Here is a 21392-nt window from a genome sequence, read left to right as displayed (position 1 = left end):
GGACATTGGGTCCCACTGCGGGCACTGCCATTTCCTCTCCACATCTGGGCCCTTCCCCTGCTGAACCTCTCTCACAGCTCCTTGCAGCCCTGGCTGCCCTTGCCCCAACCCCAGTCCCCAGCGAGGTGGTCTCCTGGTCCCCCCTCTGTGGCCCAGCAACACTCGCTGAAAATCCAGAAGAACTCCAGGAACAAAAATTCCTAGATCTACCTTTTTTAATACCTTTCTAACTTACAGTCTCTACTGTGTGGTCTTTTTTTCCTAAAGTTCCACCAAGGAGATTTAGAGGCTCGATTTCCTCCAGGTCCAAATCCCTTAAGTGGCTTTAACCTCTTTAATTGGCTTAGGAATGCTCTGCACCTTTCCTGTCTTGCATCTGCTGTTGTAGGGGACTCTCCTCCAGCTTAGTGGTGCTTTCTGTTGGGTCAGAGCCTGCCTCGAGGAACTCAGTGATGTGATGGTGTGGGAATAGCATGTGTGTTGGAGGAGGAAGGGCCTCGTGGCATGTGCATCCCCCCAAGCCACCCCAAATTCTCCGTAGCCTCTCCCCCTGCCCCGTCTCTCTCCAGCAGTCACGTGCAGATAGGTCACACCTTTCTCTCTTGTGTTTTGTTTTTCTTTTTAACAAGGTCAAAGTAGGAGTTTGAAGTTTAGTCTCCCATCCCTGCGGCGACTCAAAATCCAGCGGAAATCTCTGCCCACCAGTGAGTTTGATGGAGTAGCCATTGACTATGGAAAGGTAACCGTAGCCTTTGTCTGATACCAGCCCGTGCCTCAGGCCAGGTCCCGGCGCTCTCCCTCGCCCTCCCCCGTCCATCCCGCTGTCCCTCCCGCTGTGCCTCGGGCCGTACCCGGCGCTGGGGCTCCGGTGCTGGGCAGGTGCTGAGCGCTGGCCCCGGCAAGGGCTGGTGGTAAGCGCGGCGCTTTGGTGGCGTGGGATGGAGCTGGTGCTGCTCTGCCAAGGGGAGAGGGAGATGTGCCAAAGCTGGGAGGAAGGTCTGGCTCCATAGTGCAGGATGTGCAGGATAGTGGAGCTCCAGGGAGTTGTTCCTGCCTCGAGGAGGGGACGTGCTGGTGGCTGTAGGAGAGTGGAGTTGGTGTGCTCTGAGCAGGGACTGGCAGGGACTGGCAGGCACATTTCCCCATGTTTTCCTGGCAGGGACCAGCCAGTGCAGGCAGCTCCGGCTTCTCAGCCCTCCAGCAAAGACTGTGCTTCCCGTGGTGGAGGGTGATGCTGTCATTGCTGACACTGAAGAACTGTTGGTGGGATCTCTTTAGAGATTGTTGTTCTCGGTGGCTTCTTGACTGTCAGAAGTGCTCAAGGTACCTCCAGTCAGAGACATGTTGTTTTCTGCAGTGCTGCAGCTCGAGGCCGTGGGCAGGAGGCTCCTGCTCTGCTGGGGCAGCCCCAGGTGCTGTGCTGGGTGTATCCAGACAGCCTGGGTAAAGCTGCTTCCCAAAATTACAGATACAGTGAGACAAAAGGTGCCTGTCTTCTCAGAGGCTGTGCTTAGGGCAGGTTGAAAATGTGTCATGTTATCAGATAGCCTGGATGTGTCACTCCTACAGACACCAGCAGTGCTGAAGTCTCTGGGTACCCCCAGGCTGGGACTGCACAGTGCACTGTGGTGTTTCAGGTGGACACACACCTGGAAGATGTGGATTGAGGACAACCTGATGATCCAGCAGTTAAGTGGGTGCAGCCTTGGAGTCCAGGGGCAGCCAGCAGCCAACCCCTCCAGGCAGCCGATCCTAAACCCTGCCCTAAAGTCCTAAGGGATGGTGAGAAGTGCCACAGTCCCTCCCGTGGGTATGACTGGAGGGGCACAGTCCCAGGGGTTTCTGCTCCAGAAGGTGGTTGCTGTGTACACCTCATTGCAGAAGCTGTTCAAGGCTGGAAACTCTTTAGGTTTCCAGGAAAATAAGTTTAGCCATGGCTAAGGGTGGCTGTAGGAGAAGGAGGACTAATATGGCCAGATTTGCAAACCCAGCAGCTCCTCCAGTGCCTCCTGGTGCAGAGCACATCCCCTCCCACAGACACCAGCACAGGGCCCTGGGCACTGACCCTCGGTGGTGGCCTGAGCTCTTGCAGCATGTGAGGGGAGGGCAAGTCCAGTGGTGGGACAGAGGGACACCTCGGAAAAGCGCATGGCAAGGCAGGGACTGCAGGCAAGGCTGTCCCTGGGCTCTCCTCTTCTCTTGCTCTGCTTCCCAGCTGTGCAACCTCACCTTGCAAACACCCCGCAGCCCTGGGAGGAGCTCGGAGCTGCCAGGTCCTCAGGGACTCGGCTGCCCCACTCCAGAGCAGGTTCTGGTCCTGGTTGGAGGTGACCTCAGGAGCTGCAGCACTTCCCAGCCCTCTGCCCCTCCTCTTACCTCCCCCGGCTCCCTCTCCTTCCCCCCCAGCACGCGGGGACTCCTTCTAATACAACGCTCTCTCCTGGCTGTCTTAAAGCCTGGTGGTGACTCCCTGATTTTGAGGGACTTGAAGACATCGCCCAAGGAGAACTGTATGCAGTCAGAGACCGAATCCCTCCTGGAAAAGGAGCGGAGGCCGAGCCTGGAGGCCGACCCCACCCTACAACACTCGTCCCCGAAACAAGAGCCTCCCGTGCCGTGCCCAGCAGGGTCGTACCCCGCATGGGGTTTCTTTCGGTCTCGCCCCGGGGGCAGCTTCCACAGCCTCCGCAGGGTCTCCTCCTTGGACAACTTTGAGGCTGCGAGGTCTGAATTCCAGAGAAAATTCAGGGAAAGGAGGGCAAACTCAGGTAGGGGAATACCCCTGGAGGTGTCGGTTTTCTGTGGGACCCAGAGCCCTGGGTGATGGGCCCGGCACACCTTGGGGGGGAGGTCTTGGTCTCTTGCCCTGCACTGCTTTTCCCTCTGTAAAGTGGAGATAAGCTGTGGTCTTGTCCCCAAAATCAACCGGACTCCGTGCACTTCCCTGTGTAGGCAGGTCCTGCTCTGTGGGCAGAGCCATCCATGGTGTTGTGTGTGAGATGTGAGACCCTCTCGGGTGTGTTTGGCTGCCCCACACAAGGGGCACCCCAATGCCATCCCACCTCCCCAGCAGGGAGGGAAGGGGTCTACGGTGTGTGCAGTGTGAGCTGTGTCCATATGTTGGAGGTGGATGAGACACCAGCCAGGCCACTCTGGAGGGATGGAGGGAACATTCCTTCACCATGGTATTGGCATCCAGACCTCTTGTTGTCATGAGAGTGATGATGACAAATTAGATTAAGGTCAGCAAAGGAAGCCTCAGTAGCTGGGAATGGAGAGAGGTCAGTCTGTGGTGTCTGGCATGAGAAAATGGGGTGGGGGTTCATGATCCTCCAGTGGTCACAGGTTATGGCCCCTCAGGAGGGGACTCAACATAGAGGGAAGGGGAATGATCAGGGAGAAGGGTGGCAGCAGGATGGCTGGTGCTCACCAGCACGTTCACAATGTCTGCAGAGACCTGCCCATGACACCACTTGGGTCAATGTCAGAGTGCAAGGGGAAAAAAGGGGCAGAAAACTGAAAATATAATCCTGTTCTGCCTGTAGGAGATGAAAAGGTTGGGACACACTGCGTGTGGTGCTTGGGGATGTTCCTGGAGCCCTGGGTGTGGGTATGTGCTCCCATCCATGACAAACACACCGCCACAAGCCTGACCATGAACCAGCCACCCCCAGGGCTGCCTCTCTGCTCCTGCACTGGGGGGACCCACAGAGTTTTCCCCAGGGAAAACTGTCAGGATGCAGCCCCACTTTTCTTCCAGGCAAAGCTCTGACCTCCCTCCCTGGAGCCTGGGGGTGGAGAATACATCTGAGTGGGGATATCATCCAACTCCTGCTCAGATTGGTGGCCAAAAACCAAGGCAGCAGTTCAGGAGCTGTGTTGGTCAGGCAAAGGAGGAGAACAACCTCCACATTCATCTCTTCTCTTGCCAGTTTTAGTGGGTCTCATTGGGGCTGGTCCTGAACCTGCTACAGCCTTCAGGGATGGCAAAGGACATTGGGTGCCTCTGTATTTTGTCAGCTGGCCTGAGGTTTAATGGTGAAAAGATGAGTGATGTGCCTGAAAAGCAGCCCCCTCTCAGGCATCTCAGGCTGGGCTGAGCCACAGTGAAGTGCCCTTATGGCCAGGCAGATATTGGCACCTTCTGGTGGCACCTTCTGGGAGTCCCCAACTCCTGGAGGTCCCAGACTGAGGTCAGGGCTCTGCAGGTCGGTCCCTACTCACACTGCCCTTCTCAACTCTCCTCTCCATCCTCTTGCAGAGGCTTCCCACGTCAAACCCAACCCCCCCAACTCCACCTCGGACTCGGACCTCATGAAGTACAGGACCATCAGCCAGATCCCCCAGTTCACACTCAACTTCGTGGAGTTCAACCTGGAGAAGCACCGCTCTGGCTCCACCACGGAGATCGAGATCATTGCTCCCCACAAGGTGATGGAGCGCACCCAGAACGTCACCGAGAAGGTCACACAGGTACGTGGGCAGTGAGAGGCCACCAAGGCAGTGTGTGTGTGTGGGGGGGTGCTGCTGCTGGGGGACAGTCACAGCCTCTCCAGTGGCTTTTGGAGGAGAGGAGCAGAAAGGGCAGTGGTACCTGGAGATTCCACCCTTTTTATTCCCCTAAATGAGTGTTTCTGGTCATTTCTGGCTGTGGGAACACCAGCATGAGCTGCTCATGGTGTGATGGTGGCCTTGGGGGGGACACACACGGGTGCATGTTTGTGTGTGCACGTGGCTTCGTTTCAGGGGGGCTCTGGCCACTCTTCCTGCCCCCCAGTGCCAAGATGGAGCCCCTGGATCATTCCTGACCCTGAGGCACTTGGATGGGGACCCCACACCAGCAGCAAAGGTGGCCACGCCAAGGGCCACCAGATCCCCTGGGAGACAGCAGGTGGCACTGCACTGTCACCGACACGTGTGGCACTGCCTGTCGCTGCAGGGCACACGTGTGGCCGTGCAGTGTCACCACGGGAAGAGACGCACATGGCACTGCAGTGACATCCCGCGGGGATGGCAGAGCACAGGAAAGGTGCTGCTGTATCCTGGAATCCCGAGCAGGGAGCTCTGACCTGCGGGAAACTGAGGCACGGGAGAGCTAAACGCATCAAAGGGCACCTCCCACTGCAGCCAGCAGGGCAAATTTCACAAAAATGCAGCCATCTGACCCCAGAAAGCCTCCAGGTTTGGTTGGGAGTTTGCTCCATCAGGGTGAGGTGCTCTGAGGAATTCTCCTCCTGCCTCAGTACCAGCAAACCTTTACCCTCGTGGTCCCCGTGCATGCAGGATGGGCTCCCTGCTCCCCACAGCATGGGGCAGCTCTTAGGCTTGTCCTCCCCCAGCCTTGTCCCCTTCACCCCAAACTCCATTCAGTCCCCCTGATCTGGAGGTGACTGCAGTGACCGGGATCAGCCCCGGAATCCCAGAGGGATGATGAGCAGCCTCCATGACCTCATCCCCACCACAAGGGACACCCCACCCCGAAGGCCTCTGTTCACACTGGGGTGACAATGGCATGGTGGTGTTGGCCACTCAGTGTGGGGACAGCAGCCGGTTGTGGTGTGACAGGATTGCAGCTATGGTGGCTACAGGACCCCACAGAGCACAAAGGCTGATTGTCCCTTCACCTTCAGTCTCCAGATGGGATGGGATAGGATGGGACAGGACAGGACAGGATGGACCTCTCCTCCCCTCCATATCTCCCCTTCCCATGGGGGACCCAGACCTCCTGCCTGTCCTCACCCCAATCCTGTGCTTCCTACCAAGCCACAGCTGCCCATCCCTGGCTGCTAAATAATTCATGGTGAGGCAGAGACAGCGGCGAGACACCACTAACGGCGTCTAAAAATACCAGCTGGTGGGCAGGGAGGGGAGAAGGGGCTGTTTGGGGTGGTCTGGCCCTGCAGTGAGCTGGCAGGGAGGGCAGGTCACAAGTGCAATGAATGTGCTGGGCTCATCCCGTGGCTCTGGGGCACAGCTGGAGGCACATGGGGATGCTGTGGGGTGGGTGTCACCAGGCTGGGGTCCTGCCTGCAGGTGGTCTGTGTCCCAGTCCTCCCAAACTGCACCATGGCTGGTGGTGGAGCTTGGCAGGAGAGTGCTGGGGACAGGAATGGAGGGCTGAGCTGTGCCAGGGTATGGACTCAGTGCCTGCCTGCAGACAGCACCATGGGCCTGATCCTGCCCAGCCCCTCATGCTTGAGGGTCTCCTGGAAACTCTGGAGTGTCCCCCCCTTCCCCAGCTCAGTGTCCCCATTCCAGCACAGAACAAGGGACAAGGAAGGCACATGGGTGCTGGGCACCACGGGGCACATGGCCTGGGTTAGCCCAGGTCATGGGAGCCTCCCCCCTCTGTCACCCACAGCCCACACACCCCCTGCTCCCTCCTCCTCCTCCTCCCTGCTGCGGCTCCCTCACTCACTGCCCAGCACCCAGTGCCCAGCACCAGCACCCAGCACCCAATACCCAGTACCAGCACCCAGTACTCAGCACCATGAGCCTGTGTCTGCAGCTGAAGCCGGTAAGTGCAGTGGGAAGGGGAAGAAGGAAGGTGCAACCCTGGGGGCACCCAGCACTGCCTCTACAGAGACTCCCAGGCCACCCAAGGGTGACACCCACAGCCCTCCCCACCCCTGAGGGGCAAAGAAGGACAAGGCTGCAGCAGCTCCCTGGTTCTGCATTGGTTTGGATGCTCTTTTGCAGGTTGTTTCTTTACCCTTTTTCTGCCTCAAATGTTTGGGGCTGTGGTTTTCTTATTAATTCCTGCCTGGAAAACAACAGGGCTTGAGCTGCTCTCGCTTCCGCCACAAGATGTGGGTGCCAGGAGCAGGGATGAGGAACAGAGCAGGTGCCTCAGTACAGAGAGCAGCATTTGGGGGCCTGAATTCACAACCAGCCCCACAGAGCTGACTCCAGTCAGGCAGGAAAGGATTCACTGCTGAGGGTGAGAGCATTGCTGGTTTTCCCAGACACGAGGTGTACGAGCCAATCCCAGGATTTCTGGGCACACCTTAGCTTTGGGAACAAGGTTTCACCGGTGTCACCGTGTCCGAGCAGGGTCCATCCCCAAGCCCATCCAACGCCTCATTCCCCTCCGCCCTCAACGATTGCGTTCGGGTCACTTTTTCCAATCCCTCCCCTCTCCGTGCGCGGACGGCTCGCGCCGCTCCATTGGCGCTCCCGTCCCCACGGGGGCCCCGGCATCGATCGGGTTTGATTAATCCACGCCGGGCTCCCGAATGCCCTTTGCAGCCGCATGTCTCCCGCCCGCCTGGCCGAGTGCCTGCGTGCCTGCGTGGGCGATGCCACGGCCCGAGTGCTGCGCCCACCTCGCCGCTCGCTGCCCGGGCGCGTGGCCGTGGGGGCCCCCATGGTGGACAGCCGGACCTCGAGGGTCAGCCGCCGCCTGGGCCGCCGGGCGAGCTGCAGGCAGGTAGGAGAGGGGCTGCCCCAGTGGAGCTGGGACTGTGGGATGGGGCTGCAGGGCAGGATCCACCCTGGGGCACAGCATCAGGAGCCCTTGGGAAGCCCTCGGGTGTTTCAACAAAGTGAGTGTCAGTGCAGGAAGGATCAGACCCTTCTTCCAGGTTTGTTGTTAGAGTTGTAGTGATGCCCATCACTGTTGCTTCAGGACATGTGAATCCTCCTCTCTCCTCTCCTTCGCAGACAGGCTAAAAGGTCCCTGGTCTCCCAGGCACTCAGCAATAGGACAAGGGGACATGATGGGCTCAAGCTCTGCCAGGGGAAATTGAAGTTGGAGAGCAGAAAGAAATTCTTTGCAGAGAGAGTGCTCAGGCATTGGAATGGGCTGCCCAGAGAAGGGGTGGATTCCCCATCCCTGGAGGTTTTTCAGCTGAGCTTGGCCGTGGCACTGAGTGCCATGATCTGGTAAAGGGACTGGAGTTGGACCGAGGGTTGGACTTGATGAGCTCGGAGGTCTTTTCCAACCCAATCCATTCTATGATTCTGTGATTCTATGATTCAGTGGGAGCTTGATGCTAGGAGAGAGCGCTGAGGTGCCCCTCACCCTCCTCGTAGCTGGCACTGGTGCCCAGCACTACAGGGACACCAGGGGACAACGGAGCAGCAGGGACAGACAGGGGGGATCTGGTTCTTCATGCCACTCAGCACCCAAAGCAGGACAGACCCAGCCCTTCTGCCCCCAGTGCCTCATGTTGCATCTCCAGGGTGGCTTTAGAGCACATCAGGAGCTGGCACTGGTTCTGGAGGGGGGAGCTGGGACAGTGTGGGGGACTCACTGCTGCCGTGGGAGTGTGTCCCCATGAAAAGCTTGTAGGAAACCCCCTGTGTGCTCCTGGCTGCTCTACCAGCACATGGGAGCCCCTTGCCTGGTTCCTGGCTTCATCCAGCCTCTCTCCTGGTCTCCCATCCTTCTCACCCCCATCTCCCGGCAGGTGCTGTCCCTGGGCGCCGATGTCCTCCCCGAGTACAAGCTGCAGGCGCCGCGCATCCACCGATGGACCATCCTGCACTACAGCCCTTTCAAGGCCGTGTGGGACTGGCTCATCCTCCTGCTGGTCATCTACACAGCCGTCTTCACGCCCTACTCAGCAGCCTTCCTGCTCAACGAGGAGCAGGTGGAGGAGAAGCGCTGGGACTGCAGCTACACCTGTGACCCTCTCAACATCATCGACCTCATCGTGGACATCATGTTCATCGTGGACATTGTCATCAACTTCCGCACCACCTACGTCAACATCAACGACGAGGTGGTGAGCCACCCCGGCAAGATTGCCATCCACTACTTCAAGGGGTGGTTCCTCATCGACATGGTCGCTGCCATCCCCTTTGACCTGCTCATCTTCCGCTCCGGCTCTGATGAGGTATGGTTGGTCTGGAGGTCCATCAGAACAGGAGGGGACTCCTGGATGGATAGAGAGAGATGTATGGGAGAGAAAGAGAGGGATATGGATGTCTTGATGTAAGTGGTGGATGGCTAAATCCATGAGGAGAGGGGTGGTTTAGTCAGAGGATGGATGAGGATGTCATGACAGGTTTTTATCAGGCAGCTGGGACCTGGGATGTTATTTTGTAGGGTCAAACAGCCCCACAGATCCCACAAGTGCTACGACAGTGTCTGCCTGGGCCCACTTCCCTTGATGAGGCTGACACAACAGAGCAGGCTGGGGAATTTTTTGGGGACCGGCTCTAAACACCAACAAGGCCGAATTTGGGGTTGCACTGCCAGCCAGATTCAAAATGTTGGCAATGGGATGATCCTGTGGTCACTGAACTACCTGCAGAGCCCACATCTGGGAGTGAAAGGCAACTGTTTTGGGAGCAGTAGTTGGCAAGGTGATGATCCTGTGGTCACTGCACTACCTGCAGAGCCCACATCTGGGAGTGAAAGGCAACTGTTCTGGGAGCAGTGGTTGGCAAGGTGAGAACCCATCAGGAAACATGTGGTTAGCCTTGGCTACTCTCACTTGCTCGCCCATAATCCCAGAGCTTGTTGCCTTTATGGTCAGCAGAGGGAAACTGCCTTTCCTGTGGCATGACTCATCTGCCCTAGTTCAGGGGTCACCTCCAGGACAAGGTGATTCATGCTCCAGGAATGCATTTATACCCTTCAAAGGAAGCAGGGCTCAGCTGGGAACACGCCTTTGGCCAGATTTACCCTTTGCTTGCCCCTGAGGCTTCTCCCCTCTGCCCTGCAGACCACCACCCTCATCGGGCTGCTGAAGACAGCGCGGCTGCTGCGCCTGGTGCGCGTGGCCCGCAAGCTGGACCGTTACTCCGAGTACGGAGCGGCCGTGCTCTTCCTGCTCATGTGCACCTTCGCCCTCATCGCCCACTGGCTCGCCTGCATCTGGTACGCCATCGGCAACGTGGAGCGGCCCTACATGGAGCACAAGATCGGCTGGCTGGACAACCTGGGCGACCAGATTGGCAAGCGCTACAATGACAGCGACCTCTCCTCCGGCCCCTCCATCAAGGACAAATACGTCACTGCCCTCTACTTCACCTTCAGCAGCCTCACCAGCGTGGGGTTCGGCAACGTCTCGCCCAACACCAACTCCGAGAAGATCTTCTCCATCTGTGTCATGCTCATTGGCTGTGAGTGCCTGCGCGTGCCCAGCTGTGCCCACCCCTGGTTTGGAGGTTGGAGGGGTTGCTCTGGGCAGAAACAGGGAGAGCACGTGGGGTTTCAGCAGAGCATCTCTCTCCACTTGTGGCTTTTCCACAGAAATGGATGGGGTGATACAGAGACAGGTTTCAGAACCCCCCTGGGTTTGGGCCCATGGGAGGAGATATGGGGTTTGGAAACCTGCTATTCCTGGTCTGTGGGCAGTTAAATGCCTCCCTGACATCCGATCCCGTCAGATCTCGGAAGCTAAGCAGGGTCAGCCCCGGATTAGTACTTGGATGGGAGACCTCCTGGGAAATGCCGGGGGCTGTAGGTTCTAGTCCTGAGGACTTCACTGGCACTGTCCAAGCTCGCTCGGCCGTGGCAGATGAACCTCAGGACTTAAGCGGTGGGGCCAGTTCTGTGCACGCTGAGCCTCACCTAAAATCCACTGTGCAGGCTGGAAGGGCACACCCACGTGGGGACGGCCCTTCCCAAATCTTCGTTCTCGAAGTTTGGCCATACATACATACATTCCTGGTCTGATGGATCTGGACAGGCACCTCCCCGTGTCCCACTGAGTCCTGCCCTCTCCTTGCAGCTCTGATGTACGCCAGCATCTTCGGCAACGTCTCTGCCATCATCCAGCGCCTGTACTCGGGCACTGCCCGCTACCACACGCAGATGCTGCGGGTCAAGGAGTTCATCCGCTTCCACCAGATCCCCAACCCACTGCGCCAGCGGCTCGAGGAGTACTTCCAGCACGCCTGGTCCTACACCAACGGCATCGACATGAACGCGGTGAGTGCGGGCAGGGAGGCCCCATGTCCTCACAGCACTTTGTCCTGAACAACCCAGAGTCTGGATCTGGATCCACCCAAACACTTCTATCCTTTCCACCAGGGTGGAGAGGAGGCACAAGACTTTAGAGGCAGGAGACAGTCTGTCTGTCCATCCACCTCACGCATCTCCCTTTCTCCTTCTCTTCTTTTTCCATTCCCTTTGTTCATTCCCCCACATCTACCCCGAGGTTTTTCAGGGCCATGAGAACATTTCTTGGCCAGAGAGGAGGTGTGGTGAGGAGCTCAGAGTCCCCATCGGCGCCGAGCCCTTTCAGGCCGGTGTCTGTTGGTGGCAGAGCCGTGGAGCAGGTATCGATCCGGCTCCTCTCCACACCGCCGGTTGCTAAGCAAAGAGCATCCCGCTCTCGCAGCCGGGAAAGGAGGGCATTTAAATAAACCTCGATCCATTTTAATTAGAGCCCAGAGAGGCAGCTGTTTGTTAGCAAAGGAGGGATCAATGGGGGAGCTGTGCTGGAGAGGCGCCGTGTCTCCCAGCCTGGCGGGAAGGCTCACGCCGACGGCGCCGAGTTCCACAGGAGTGAGGAGGGGGCTTGGCCAAGGAGTCCTGGCTGAGAACGAGGTGGCTGGACTTGGCTCAAGGCCACAGGATTCTGTGCACAAAGGCACTGGCTCAGCCAGCAGCAAGGCAGAAGAATGAGAAAGGATGAGGCAAGGAGAGAGATGAGACCTGGTACTTCCCATCTCTTGGCCCTGAGCAGGTCATTATCCCACTCATTCTCATCATGCTCTTTTTTTTCTTAAGATTTGAGCCTCCTCCATCCCTGAGCACCACCAGGACACAGATTAGTATGAGTTCAATGTTTCCCTCTTAAGCTGCTGCTGGGACATTAAACAACTGGGCAGCATCTGGGGGTTTGCTGCTGGGAGAGCTTTGGGTTCTTCTCCCACAGAGGACACATCCCAGGCTGGACATTGGTGACAACAACTAGGAGCAAAGCCGTGGCACAGGTTCTCAGGACACAAATTCCCTGTGAGAGCTGAGCTTGACGTGCCACCGCTCACCCCAATTCCTGCTGGATGCTGCTGAGACACAACACGACCTAATCAATCACCCCACAGCCCAATCAATTCATTCACCCCTGATTTCCCAGCAGGGAAACTAAGGCAGTGCTGCCAGCCTGGGAGATCATGATGGAGCCAAGAACAAGAACAAATCATGCTCACCAGCCCCAGCATGGTTGTTCCAGATTTGGCCACCAGCGGGATGTGAGCGGAGAGGGCAGCGAGGGGGACCCCAGGGCCATATGCTGCTCTCCAAAAAAAACCCCAGTCCCAGGTGGATTTCACCACGGCACCATGAGTCATTGGTGGCAGCAGCTTTCTCCATATTGGGAGTTTTACCTTGATTTCACCTTCAGGTTCAGCTTTTGTTCACCATGAGGTGTTTGCACAGGTATATTTAGCTGTTGCTGCACACAACTGTCCTGTGCTGCTGCTGCTGCTGCTGCTTCTTGGCATTCAGGCAGGTGCTGTTTAATTAAAGTTTTTGTGCTCTTTGTGCCAGTTTGTGCTCTCATTCAGCCAAGATTAGGGGGTGTAAAGATGAAAAGGGGGATATGCCACCAGTGGGGGTAAATAGATTGATCTGGTTACTGTTATTTATTGCTTGGGAGTGCTTTTGTCTCCAGCCATGAGCAGTAAAAGCCACTGACAGGCAGACAGGGATCCACCAAGGGAAGATCAAAAGATCATAGAATGGTTTAGGTTGGAAGGGACCTTAAATCTCATCTTGTTGGGTCATCTTTCACTAGACCAGGTTGCTCCAAGCCCTGTCCAACGTGGCTTTCCAGGGATGGGAATAAATCCCCAGCTTTGGCTTTCTGGGTGCACAGGCTCCCTGTTTGGTCCTGCTGTGTCACCCTCCATGTCCTGCAGCCTCCTGTGGCTGTTCCTTCCCGGGGACAGCGGTGTGATGGCATCTCTCCCTCGCTCTCCACAGGTGCTGAAGGGCTTCCCTGACTGTCTGCAGGCAGACATCTGCCTGCACCTCAACCGCACGCTGCTCCAGAACTGCAAGGCTTTCCGAGGGGCCAGCAAAGGCTGCCTGAGAGCCCTGGCCATGAAGTTCAAGACGACTCACGCCCCGCCCGGGGACACCCTGGTGCACTACGGAGATGTCCTCACCACACTCTACTTCATCTCCAGGGGTTCCATCGAGATCCTCCGGGAAGACATTGTGGTGGCCATCCTAGGTGGAAAAATCCTTCCTGCTGGGGGGGAGAGGGTGATGAGTGAGGGGCAAAGGGTGGTGGGTGGTGGGCAGTGAGCGGTGGACAAAGGGAGGCAGGTGAGGGTCACAGGATCACAGAGTCACAGAATATTCTGAGCTGGGAGGGATCCACAAGGACCATCCAGTCCAACTCTTAGCCTTGCACAGACACCCCAACAATCCCACCCTTTCCTTGTCCAAACCCTCCTGGAGCTCTGGCAGCCTTGGGGCTGCGCCCACTGCCCTGGGGAGCCTGGGCAGTGCCCACCACCCTCTGGGGGAAGAGCCTTTCCCTGACATCCCACCTGACCCTGCCCTGGCACAGCTCTAGGCCATTCCCAGGAGTTCTATCACTGGTCACCACACAGAAGAGATCAGATCAGAGGAATTCTCCATGTCCTAGAGAAGGGAAAACTGTTCCTCAGCCTCTGGCTTGTCACCACACCAGTGGACAGGGAATGAGGGACCCCTGGGAGATGCCAGGGAGAGGCCATAAGGGAGTGAGGAGAGCAGGGCATGGTTCAGCAAGCCCCAGCCATCACTGACAACCCACTGCCCTGGCTTGGTGTCCCCATCAGTGGTGGCTTTCAGTGTGTCCCCATCAGTGGTGGCTTTCAGTGTGTCCCCATCAGTGATGGCTTTCAGTGTGTTGTCCTCAGCTTCCACAGTCTGAGTCAGGGCTACTGGGCATCCCCTTGACCATGAGTCCCAAGGTGAGGGATGCTGGCCCAGTACATCTCCCAACCTCTCCCTAATGAGCTGTCTCTTGGCACAGGGAAGAACGACATCTTTGGGGAGCCCATCAGCCTCTACGCCCGCCCAGGCAAGTCCAACGCCGACGTGAGGGCCTTGACCTACTGCGACCTGCACAAGATCCAGCGTGAGGACCTGCTGGAGGTCTTGGACATGTACCCAGCCTTCTCTGACAACTTCTGGAGCAACCTGGAGATCACCTTCAACCTGAGAGATGTGAGTGCCAGGGCTGCCCCAGCAGGGAAAGTGGTCAATGCCTTAAGTGTGGCAAGCAGGAGGGCTACAGGAAGGATGTCAGCAGGTGCTGCTCACTCCCTTTGGTGGTGGCCTGGCCAACAGCCACACTTCCCAAGGCATTCTCCGTGGGGTTTTGATTCCTCACTGCAGCCCAGCAGGCACATGCTTTCTCCATGTTCCTGAGGGCTTTGGAAACGTTTGGCACTACAAGCCATGTCAGTGGTACTTTTAAGTCATCCCCAGGACGGCTCCAGCCTGAGCAAGTGGGTCATACATGTGTTTTAAGGCTGCTGAAGTAAGAAATATTCTCATGCTTCACTGAGTTGGGTACTGAGTTCCACTGAAAATTCCTTTTTAAATAATCAGGTTTGCAATCTCTAAAAGGCCTGAAGCATTTTTGACACTGCTGTTTGATTCTTATAGTTTATGACTGAACTTTAACCTTTCCTGCCATTTTTTGAGAGAGCTGGTAAGACAGAAAAGAAAGCCAAACTCCCTCTATGTTCTGTCCCATTCCATGTTGTCCTGACCCCTGCCAGGGTGCCCCTTCCCTTCCCTCCCCATAGCCCTGACACTTTCAACTCGGTCTCAGAGCAGCAAGACCAGGCTCAGGGATCCCTTGAGCTCTGCAACCAGCTCAGGAGGTACTGGATGAGAGAGGGTAGTGATGGAGAGCCAGAAGTGGCTCAACACCAGTCCTAGGAGGATGCAAAATGGGCTGTAGCCTCCATGGCATGCAGGGCTTTGGTACTCATGGATGACGCATGGCATGCACGGATGGGCTGTGGTACCCATGGATGGGCCTTGGTGCCCATGGATGGAAAATGGCATTCATGGATGGGTTTTGGTGCTTTTGGATGGCATGTAGCACCTATAGATGGCACATGGCACCCATGGATGGGCTGTGATGCCCATGAATGTTCTATGGTACCCATGGATGAGACATAGAGCCCATGGATGGTCTGTGGTATCCATAGAAGGGCCGTGGCACAATGGAAGGGTTGTGATACCCATGGATAGATCATGGTACCCATGGATGGGACATGGCACCCATGGAGGTGTTGTGATACCCGTGGATGGATCATGGTACCCATGGATGGGCTGTAGTGCCCATGGATCGTCTGTGGTACCCATGGATGGGAAATGGTGCCCATGGATGGTCTGTGGTATCCATAGAAGGGCCATGGCACCCATGGATGGGCTGTGATGCCCATGGATGGGCTGTGGTACCCATGGATGGGTTATGGCACCCGTGGGTGGTCTGTGGTACCCGTGGATGGATTGTGGTGCCCATGGATGGTGACCAGCCCCTCTCCTCCCCCAGGCAGACAGCGTTCCCCGCTCCCCCCTCAGCGAGGAGTACGACTGCACCTACCGCCGGGCTCGCCGCCGCAAGCACTCCCACCAAGCCTGCCCGCCCACCAAGCCTGGTGAGTCCCACGGAGCCAGGAGAGGCTTGGGGGGTGGGATCATCCCGTAATTACTGCCCTGGCAGGCACCCAAAGCAGAGGCTGCTGATGCCTCTGTCCCTGCAGACCGAGGCACCCAAACTGCCTTCCCTCTCTCCCTCTCTCCTCTTAGGATGCCCCCAGCCCTACAGGCACTCTAGAGGGAAGAGAGGCTGATTTTTCCACGTGTGGCACTCCCCAGATTAACCTGTTGTGCTGTCCCACAGACCCAGACAGGGGCATCTCCGATGCAGAGCAGTATCACACCTACTCAGAGCTCACCAACCCGCAGGACCCGCTGAGGAAGGACCAGTGGGACGACCTGGGCAGCAGCACCTCTCCCTGCTCCCAGACCAGTGATGATGAGGCCAAGACTGGCAGCCCTGTGAAAGCTGAGCCCTTCCCCACACCCAAAAAGGAGGACCTCGCTCTGGCCTCGCTCAGCCTTGTCACCACCAGCGCCGGCAGCACCGAGGCTGGGAAGCAAGCAGCAGAGAGCAGCCAGTCCTATGCAGGTACCCGTGGCTGCAGCCAAAGCTGGCACAGGCTGGTGGACATGGTGGGCATGGTGGCCTTGTCTGGCAGCTGACATGGATCTGAGGGGAGCCACGCTGGTACCAAGGGTCTTTTCTGTCCTTTGTCCCCAGTCGTATTTGCTCTGCCCCTGCTCTGCAGTTTCTCCCAGCATCCAGGGACCCCTCTGGGGCTGCTCCAAGGAGCCAAATGACTTCCATGGTTGTGCAGGGTGCCAGTGTGAGGGACTGTCCCTGAGCATCTTGGGTGCCAGGGGGGTGGATCCCCTTAAGCCCCTGAGGTGTTGGGTGATGGACTCTCCCTGAGCACCACATATGTGACAGTGCTGGCACTCCATGTGTGTGACAGTGCTGGCTCTCCAGGTGTGTGACAGTGCTGGCTCTCCAGGTGTGTGACAGTGTTGGCTCTCCAGGTGTGTCAGGTGATGGCTGTTCATGTGTGTCAGTGATGGCTCTCCAGGTGTGTTAGGTGATGGCTCTCTACATGTGTCAGGTGATGGCTCTCTATGCTCTCCATGTGTGTCAGTGATGGCTCTCCATGTGTGTCAGTGATGGCTCTCCATGTGTGTCAGGTGATGGCTCTCCATGTGTGTCAGGTGATGGCTGTCCATGTGTGTCAGTGATGGCTCTCCAGGTGTGTCAGGTGGTGGCTCTCCATGTGTGTCAGGTGATGGCTCTCCATGTGTGTCAGTGATGGCTCTCCATGTGTGTCAGGTGATGGCTGTCCATGTGTGTCAGTGATGGCTCTCCAGGTGTGTCAGGTGGTAGCTCTCCATGTGTGTCAGGCAATGGCTCTCCATGTGCATCAGGTGATGGCTCTCCAGGTGTGTCAGATGATGGACTCTGCAGCACCTCCATGCCAGCCAGGCTGGAGAATGCAAGGCAGAAGTGCTGAGGTGTGTCCTCTCCTTCCAGCCACCCCTCTGGACATCCCCAACATGTTCACCTTCTGGGAGGACCGGCGGCCCAACCCGCCCCCGGAGCCCTTGCAGCACATCTCGCTGGTGCAGAGCTCACAGGATGTGCCTCTGCACAGCGACTACAGACCAGGGCAGATCGAGTCCAGGCTGGAGTTGCTGCAGGCCCAGCTCAGCAGGTAGGCACAGCTCCCCAGGGCACAGGGTCAGGGAGGACCCCGGGGACTCTGGGCCATCACCTTCTGCTTTCTAGAAGTGGCCACAGTGGGCTCTGAGTGCAGCAATCCCACCTCCTGCCCCCTGGGATGCTGCATTCCCAGGGAGGGGGTGGGAGCGCTTTCCAATGCAGCAGCTTCTCAAAGGGCAAGTCCTGGCCCTGGCTGTAGCCCCTGCTCTGCCCCTGTGCCACCACCCCTGGGATCTGCTACCACCCCTGGGATCTGCCACTACCCATGGGATCTGCCACTACCCATGGGATCTGTCACCATCCCTGGGATCTGACACTGTGCCACCACCCCTGGGTGTGGCTGTTCCATTCCTGGGAGAGTTCAAGGCCACGCTGGAAGGAGCTCTGAGCAACCTGGTCTAGTGGAAGGTGTCCCTGCCCATGGCAGGAGGTTGGAACTGGATGATCTTTAAGGTTCTTTGATTCTATGATTTTTTTTTTGATTCTATGATTTTTGAACAGGGAAGAGCCCACACTGGAGATGCAGGTTTAAGATCCTCAGGCAGGACCCACATGAAGAGTTGGCTCTGTGGGCTCTGCTGCCCTTGCTGAGCTCACTTCACCACACACTCATGTTTAGGTGTCTCACCAGTGCCCCACTAGGGGACAGGTCTGCCACTCTGTAAGTGATGCCATGTCCTGCAAGGGGGGCTGTGCCTGCTCCTGCCAGAGCTACTCACTTCAGTCAGGACCAGGGAAGAAGGAACAGACTCCTATTTTTCCATTTCCTTCTATTCCTCAGTTAAAACTGGTTGGCACCAACCTGCCTTGGTCCATCTGTCAGCACAGGCATCTGGCCTGGAGAATTGATCCAGATTAAAACTAACCATTGCAATTTTTCCCCCCTCCAGGGTAGTTTTAGCTTTTTTCAAATCCCCACTCCAGATCCCACTTTGGCTCCACATAAAACTGGGCAGAGGATGATTGAGTGTGGCAGGAGAGAGATGGGAAGATTGATCTCTCTGTGGCACTGCTGCTTTGAAGCTCTCTAAAAACCTCAGCGAGCAGCAGGCAAAGCATCATCCCCCTCCGGCAGCAGGACGGGCACCTCCCCCTGGTGCCACCCCTGCCCAGCCATGGGATGCAGTGGGATGCACTGCACTGACACTGGGCTGCTCTGTCCCCAGGCTGGAGTCCAGGATGTCATCAGACATCAGTATAATCCTCCAGCTCCTGCAGCGCCAGCTGTCCCAAGTGCCACCCGCCTACAGCCCCATCTCGCCATCCTCCCACAACCTGGCCATGTACGGGATCCTCCCGCGGAGCCTGGAGCCCCTGGCACCCTGTGCACCCCTGGAGGACGAGGAGACGGCGACCCAGGAGCAGGTAAGGGCACCCCTCCTGGCTCAGCACCAGCTGGGCAGCTGGATCCTGAGCTCCCTCCAGGCAAAGCACAGCCAAAGGCTCATGGGCCCGGGCACAGCCCAAAGGTCTTGGCATGGGTGTGGATTTTCCCGGTGCATCGCTGATTTTGGGGCACAGCTGCCACCCCCAGCACTGCCAGGTTGCCCCAGCAGTAGAGAGGGGAGGGGGTTCCTCTACACTGAGGGTCCAGAGAAAAATAACATTTTGGGGTTTGGAGCGTGATGGGGTTTTTAAAGTGAGCTTGGCCGTGGCATTGAGTGCCATGATCTGGTAAAGGGACAGGAGTTGGACCAAGGGTTGGACTTGATGATCTCGGGGGTCTTTTCCAACGCAATCTATTCTATGAGTGCTCCAATCCCTGGTGAGGACAGAGCGTGAGGACAGACCGTGGCTGCTTTGCTTTGTTTCTACCATAACCCCTCCCATTCCTCCTCTCCCAGCAGAGCCCGAGCTACACGGAAGTAGAAAAGTTCCACTTGAAATCCAGGGACTCCTTGTCAAGTGGGATGCACCTCTCCGTGTCCTCCGACAGGACCATGACCGCCCACTCCGAGCAGGAGCACCACTCACCCCCCCTGCCGAGCCCAGAGCCCCCCCACCAACGGGCACCCAACACCCAGGGACTCCTGCGGGGCTCTCGCTTCCCTTCCCTCCCTGAGCACTTGGAGGCCTCTCCGGAGCACCAGGACATTCAGAGACACCTCTCCGACCCGGTGCTCCCTGGAAGTTAGAGATGTGGGGGTCACAAAGCAAGTCAAGAGGAACCTCAACTGCGAGCTCGGCCAGTTGATGTTGATTTTGACTGCAAGGGTAAGACATTGGACTATGCCATTGGCTCAGGGGTATAATTTGTAGCTGTCTTCTGCCACCGTGAAAGGAAGCGTAGCGTGGCTGGATTCCAAGGTCGGCGTTTTCCAGCGGTTCCCAATAGAGTAGGTTTCATTTGCACATCTTAGTGAACCCAGAGCAGCTCTTCCAGCCACCAAGGAGCTGGTTAGGCCAAAAGGTTCCCAGCGCCTCGTCCTTGCCAAGGCTTCCTCTCGGGAACAGCACGAGCCAAACGACCACAGGAGAGTGAACCCACAGCTCTGGGCTGTGAGTCTGCTGTGCTGTGAACTCTCTGGAGCAGGGACTGTGGGTTGGTACCAGGCTTAGCCCAGCAGAGCCCGTGGGTGCTGCAGAAAGGGTGGTCACCACAGGGGGACAGGGAGATCTCCACAGTGTGGTCCGGGGGGACCTGCAGGACAAGGACAGAGGACAGAAGTTTGTCCTACTTGACTGCCACTGAGAAACTAAGGGCCAACAGCCCCTGCCACTGCAATGCTTCAGCACGAGTCCCAGGGCACTGACCCCTCCAGCAAGGCCCATCACGCCTTGCAGACCCCACCAACACCTCCCACATCCCCCCTGGACAAATCCAACCAGTCACCGGCCTGGGCATAAAGCACAAAACACAAAAGCACAATCCCAGAGAGCTGAAAAGCCCCGGACACACCTCCCGTGCAGCGCTCCCTGCCAGCTTCTCTCTTTTGATAAAGGTTTGATAGGTGCTTCCTCCCGGCAGCATTCCCAGCCCCGGCAGCATTCCCGTAGGAGCAGCCCGCCTGCGCTGCCGCCTCGCCTCGCTCGGGTAGATGCTGTGACAGTCCTAGGCCACCAGCTCAATCATGTATCGAGCTCCCTTCGAGAGTAGTAGAACTGTGAGCAGCTCTTTCTCCGGAGTTTTAGTGTACACTTTGCTAATAAAGATGTTTTTGGCACCTGATGCGGGTCAGGGTTGTGAGTGTTGTGAGTGCCGGGGGGAGCACAAAGGGATAAACCTGCTGGGGTCGAACCCCAGCTGGGAGTGTGGGGCAGAGGGAGCCCCTGGGCACGTCTGACAGGTGAGGGATGGAGGAAAGTCGGGGATGGAGCAAAGTCGGGGATGGAGCCAGGTCGGGGATGGAGCCAGGTCGGGGATGGAGCCAGGTCAGGGATGGAGACAGGTCAGGGATGGAGCCAAGTCGGGGATGGAGCCAGGTCGGGGATGGAGACAGGTCAGGGATGGAGCCAGGTCAGGGCTGGAGACAGGTCAGGGATAGAGCCAGGTCAGGGATGGAGCAAAGTCGAGGATGGAGCAAAGTCGGGGATGGAGCCAGGTCGGGGATGGAGACAGGTCAGGGATGGAGACAGGTCAGGGATGGAGACAGGTCAGGGATGGAGCAAAGTCGGGGATGGAGCCAGGTCAGGGATGGAGCCAGGTCAGGGATGGAGCCAGGTCGGGGATGGAGACAGGTCAGGGATGGAGACAGGTCAGGGATGGAGACAGGTCAGGGATGGAGCAAAGTCGGGGATGGAGCCAGGTCAGGGATGGAGCCAGGTCAGGGATGGAGCCAGGTCGGGGATGGAGCCAGGTCAGGGATGGAGACAGGTCAGGGATGGAGACAGGTCAGGGATGGAGCAAAGTCGGGGATGGAGCCAGGTCGGGAATGGAGCAAAATCGGGGATAGAGCCAGGTCGGGGATAGAGCAAAGTCGGGGATGGAGCCAGGTCAGGGATGGAGCCAAGTCGGGGATAGAGCCAGGTCGGGGATGGAGCAAAGTCGGGGATGGAGCCAGGTCTGGGATGGAACAAAACCGGGGGTGGAGCCGAAGGGTTTTCCCGAGTAATTCCTTCCCAATCGGCTGCAGTTGAGGCTCAGCAGAGATCTGGGAAAGCTTTTCCTGCACGACCGGCCGGGTGTGCGTGAGAAACGCTCCCGCAGACACAGCTCGGGCA

At 57.5% G+C, this 21392-nt stretch overlaps 1 protein-coding gene across 1 annotated transcript in view; it reads left to right on the top strand.

Annotated features, from left to right (window-relative positions):
* The window catches only part of KCNH6 (potassium voltage-gated channel subfamily H member 6), a 32778-nt gene extending 13412 nt beyond the window's left edge, over positions 1 to 19366 (top strand). Inside the window, exons 4-14 of the mRNA XM_071577061.1 lie at positions 4262 to 4473; positions 8412 to 8840; positions 9675 to 10074; positions 10686 to 10885; positions 12887 to 13139; positions 13932 to 14125; positions 15471 to 15576; positions 15822 to 16109; positions 17043 to 17223; positions 18398 to 18596; positions 19079 to 19366. Of these exons, the coding sequence (XP_071433162.1) occupies positions 4262 to 4473; positions 8412 to 8840; positions 9675 to 10074; positions 10686 to 10885; positions 12887 to 13139; positions 13932 to 14125; positions 15471 to 15576; positions 15822 to 16109; positions 17043 to 17223; positions 18398 to 18596; positions 19079 to 19366 (2750 nt within the window). The remainder of the gene's footprint in view (positions 1 to 4261; positions 4474 to 8411; positions 8841 to 9674; positions 10075 to 10685; positions 10886 to 12886; positions 13140 to 13931; positions 14126 to 15470; positions 15577 to 15821; positions 16110 to 17042; positions 17224 to 18397; positions 18597 to 19078) is intronic.
* Positions 19367 to 21392: the final 2026 nt, after the last annotated feature.

The sequence above is a fragment of the Pithys albifrons genome, chromosome 25 (genome assembly GCF_047495875.1).
Source record: "Pithys albifrons albifrons isolate INPA30051 chromosome 25, PitAlb_v1, whole genome shotgun sequence".
Lineage (NCBI taxonomy): Eukaryota > Metazoa > Chordata > Aves > Passeriformes > Thamnophilidae > Pithys > Pithys albifrons.
The sequence above is the reverse complement of the archived record's forward strand: the minus strand, read 5'-3'. Positions and strand labels throughout refer to the sequence as shown.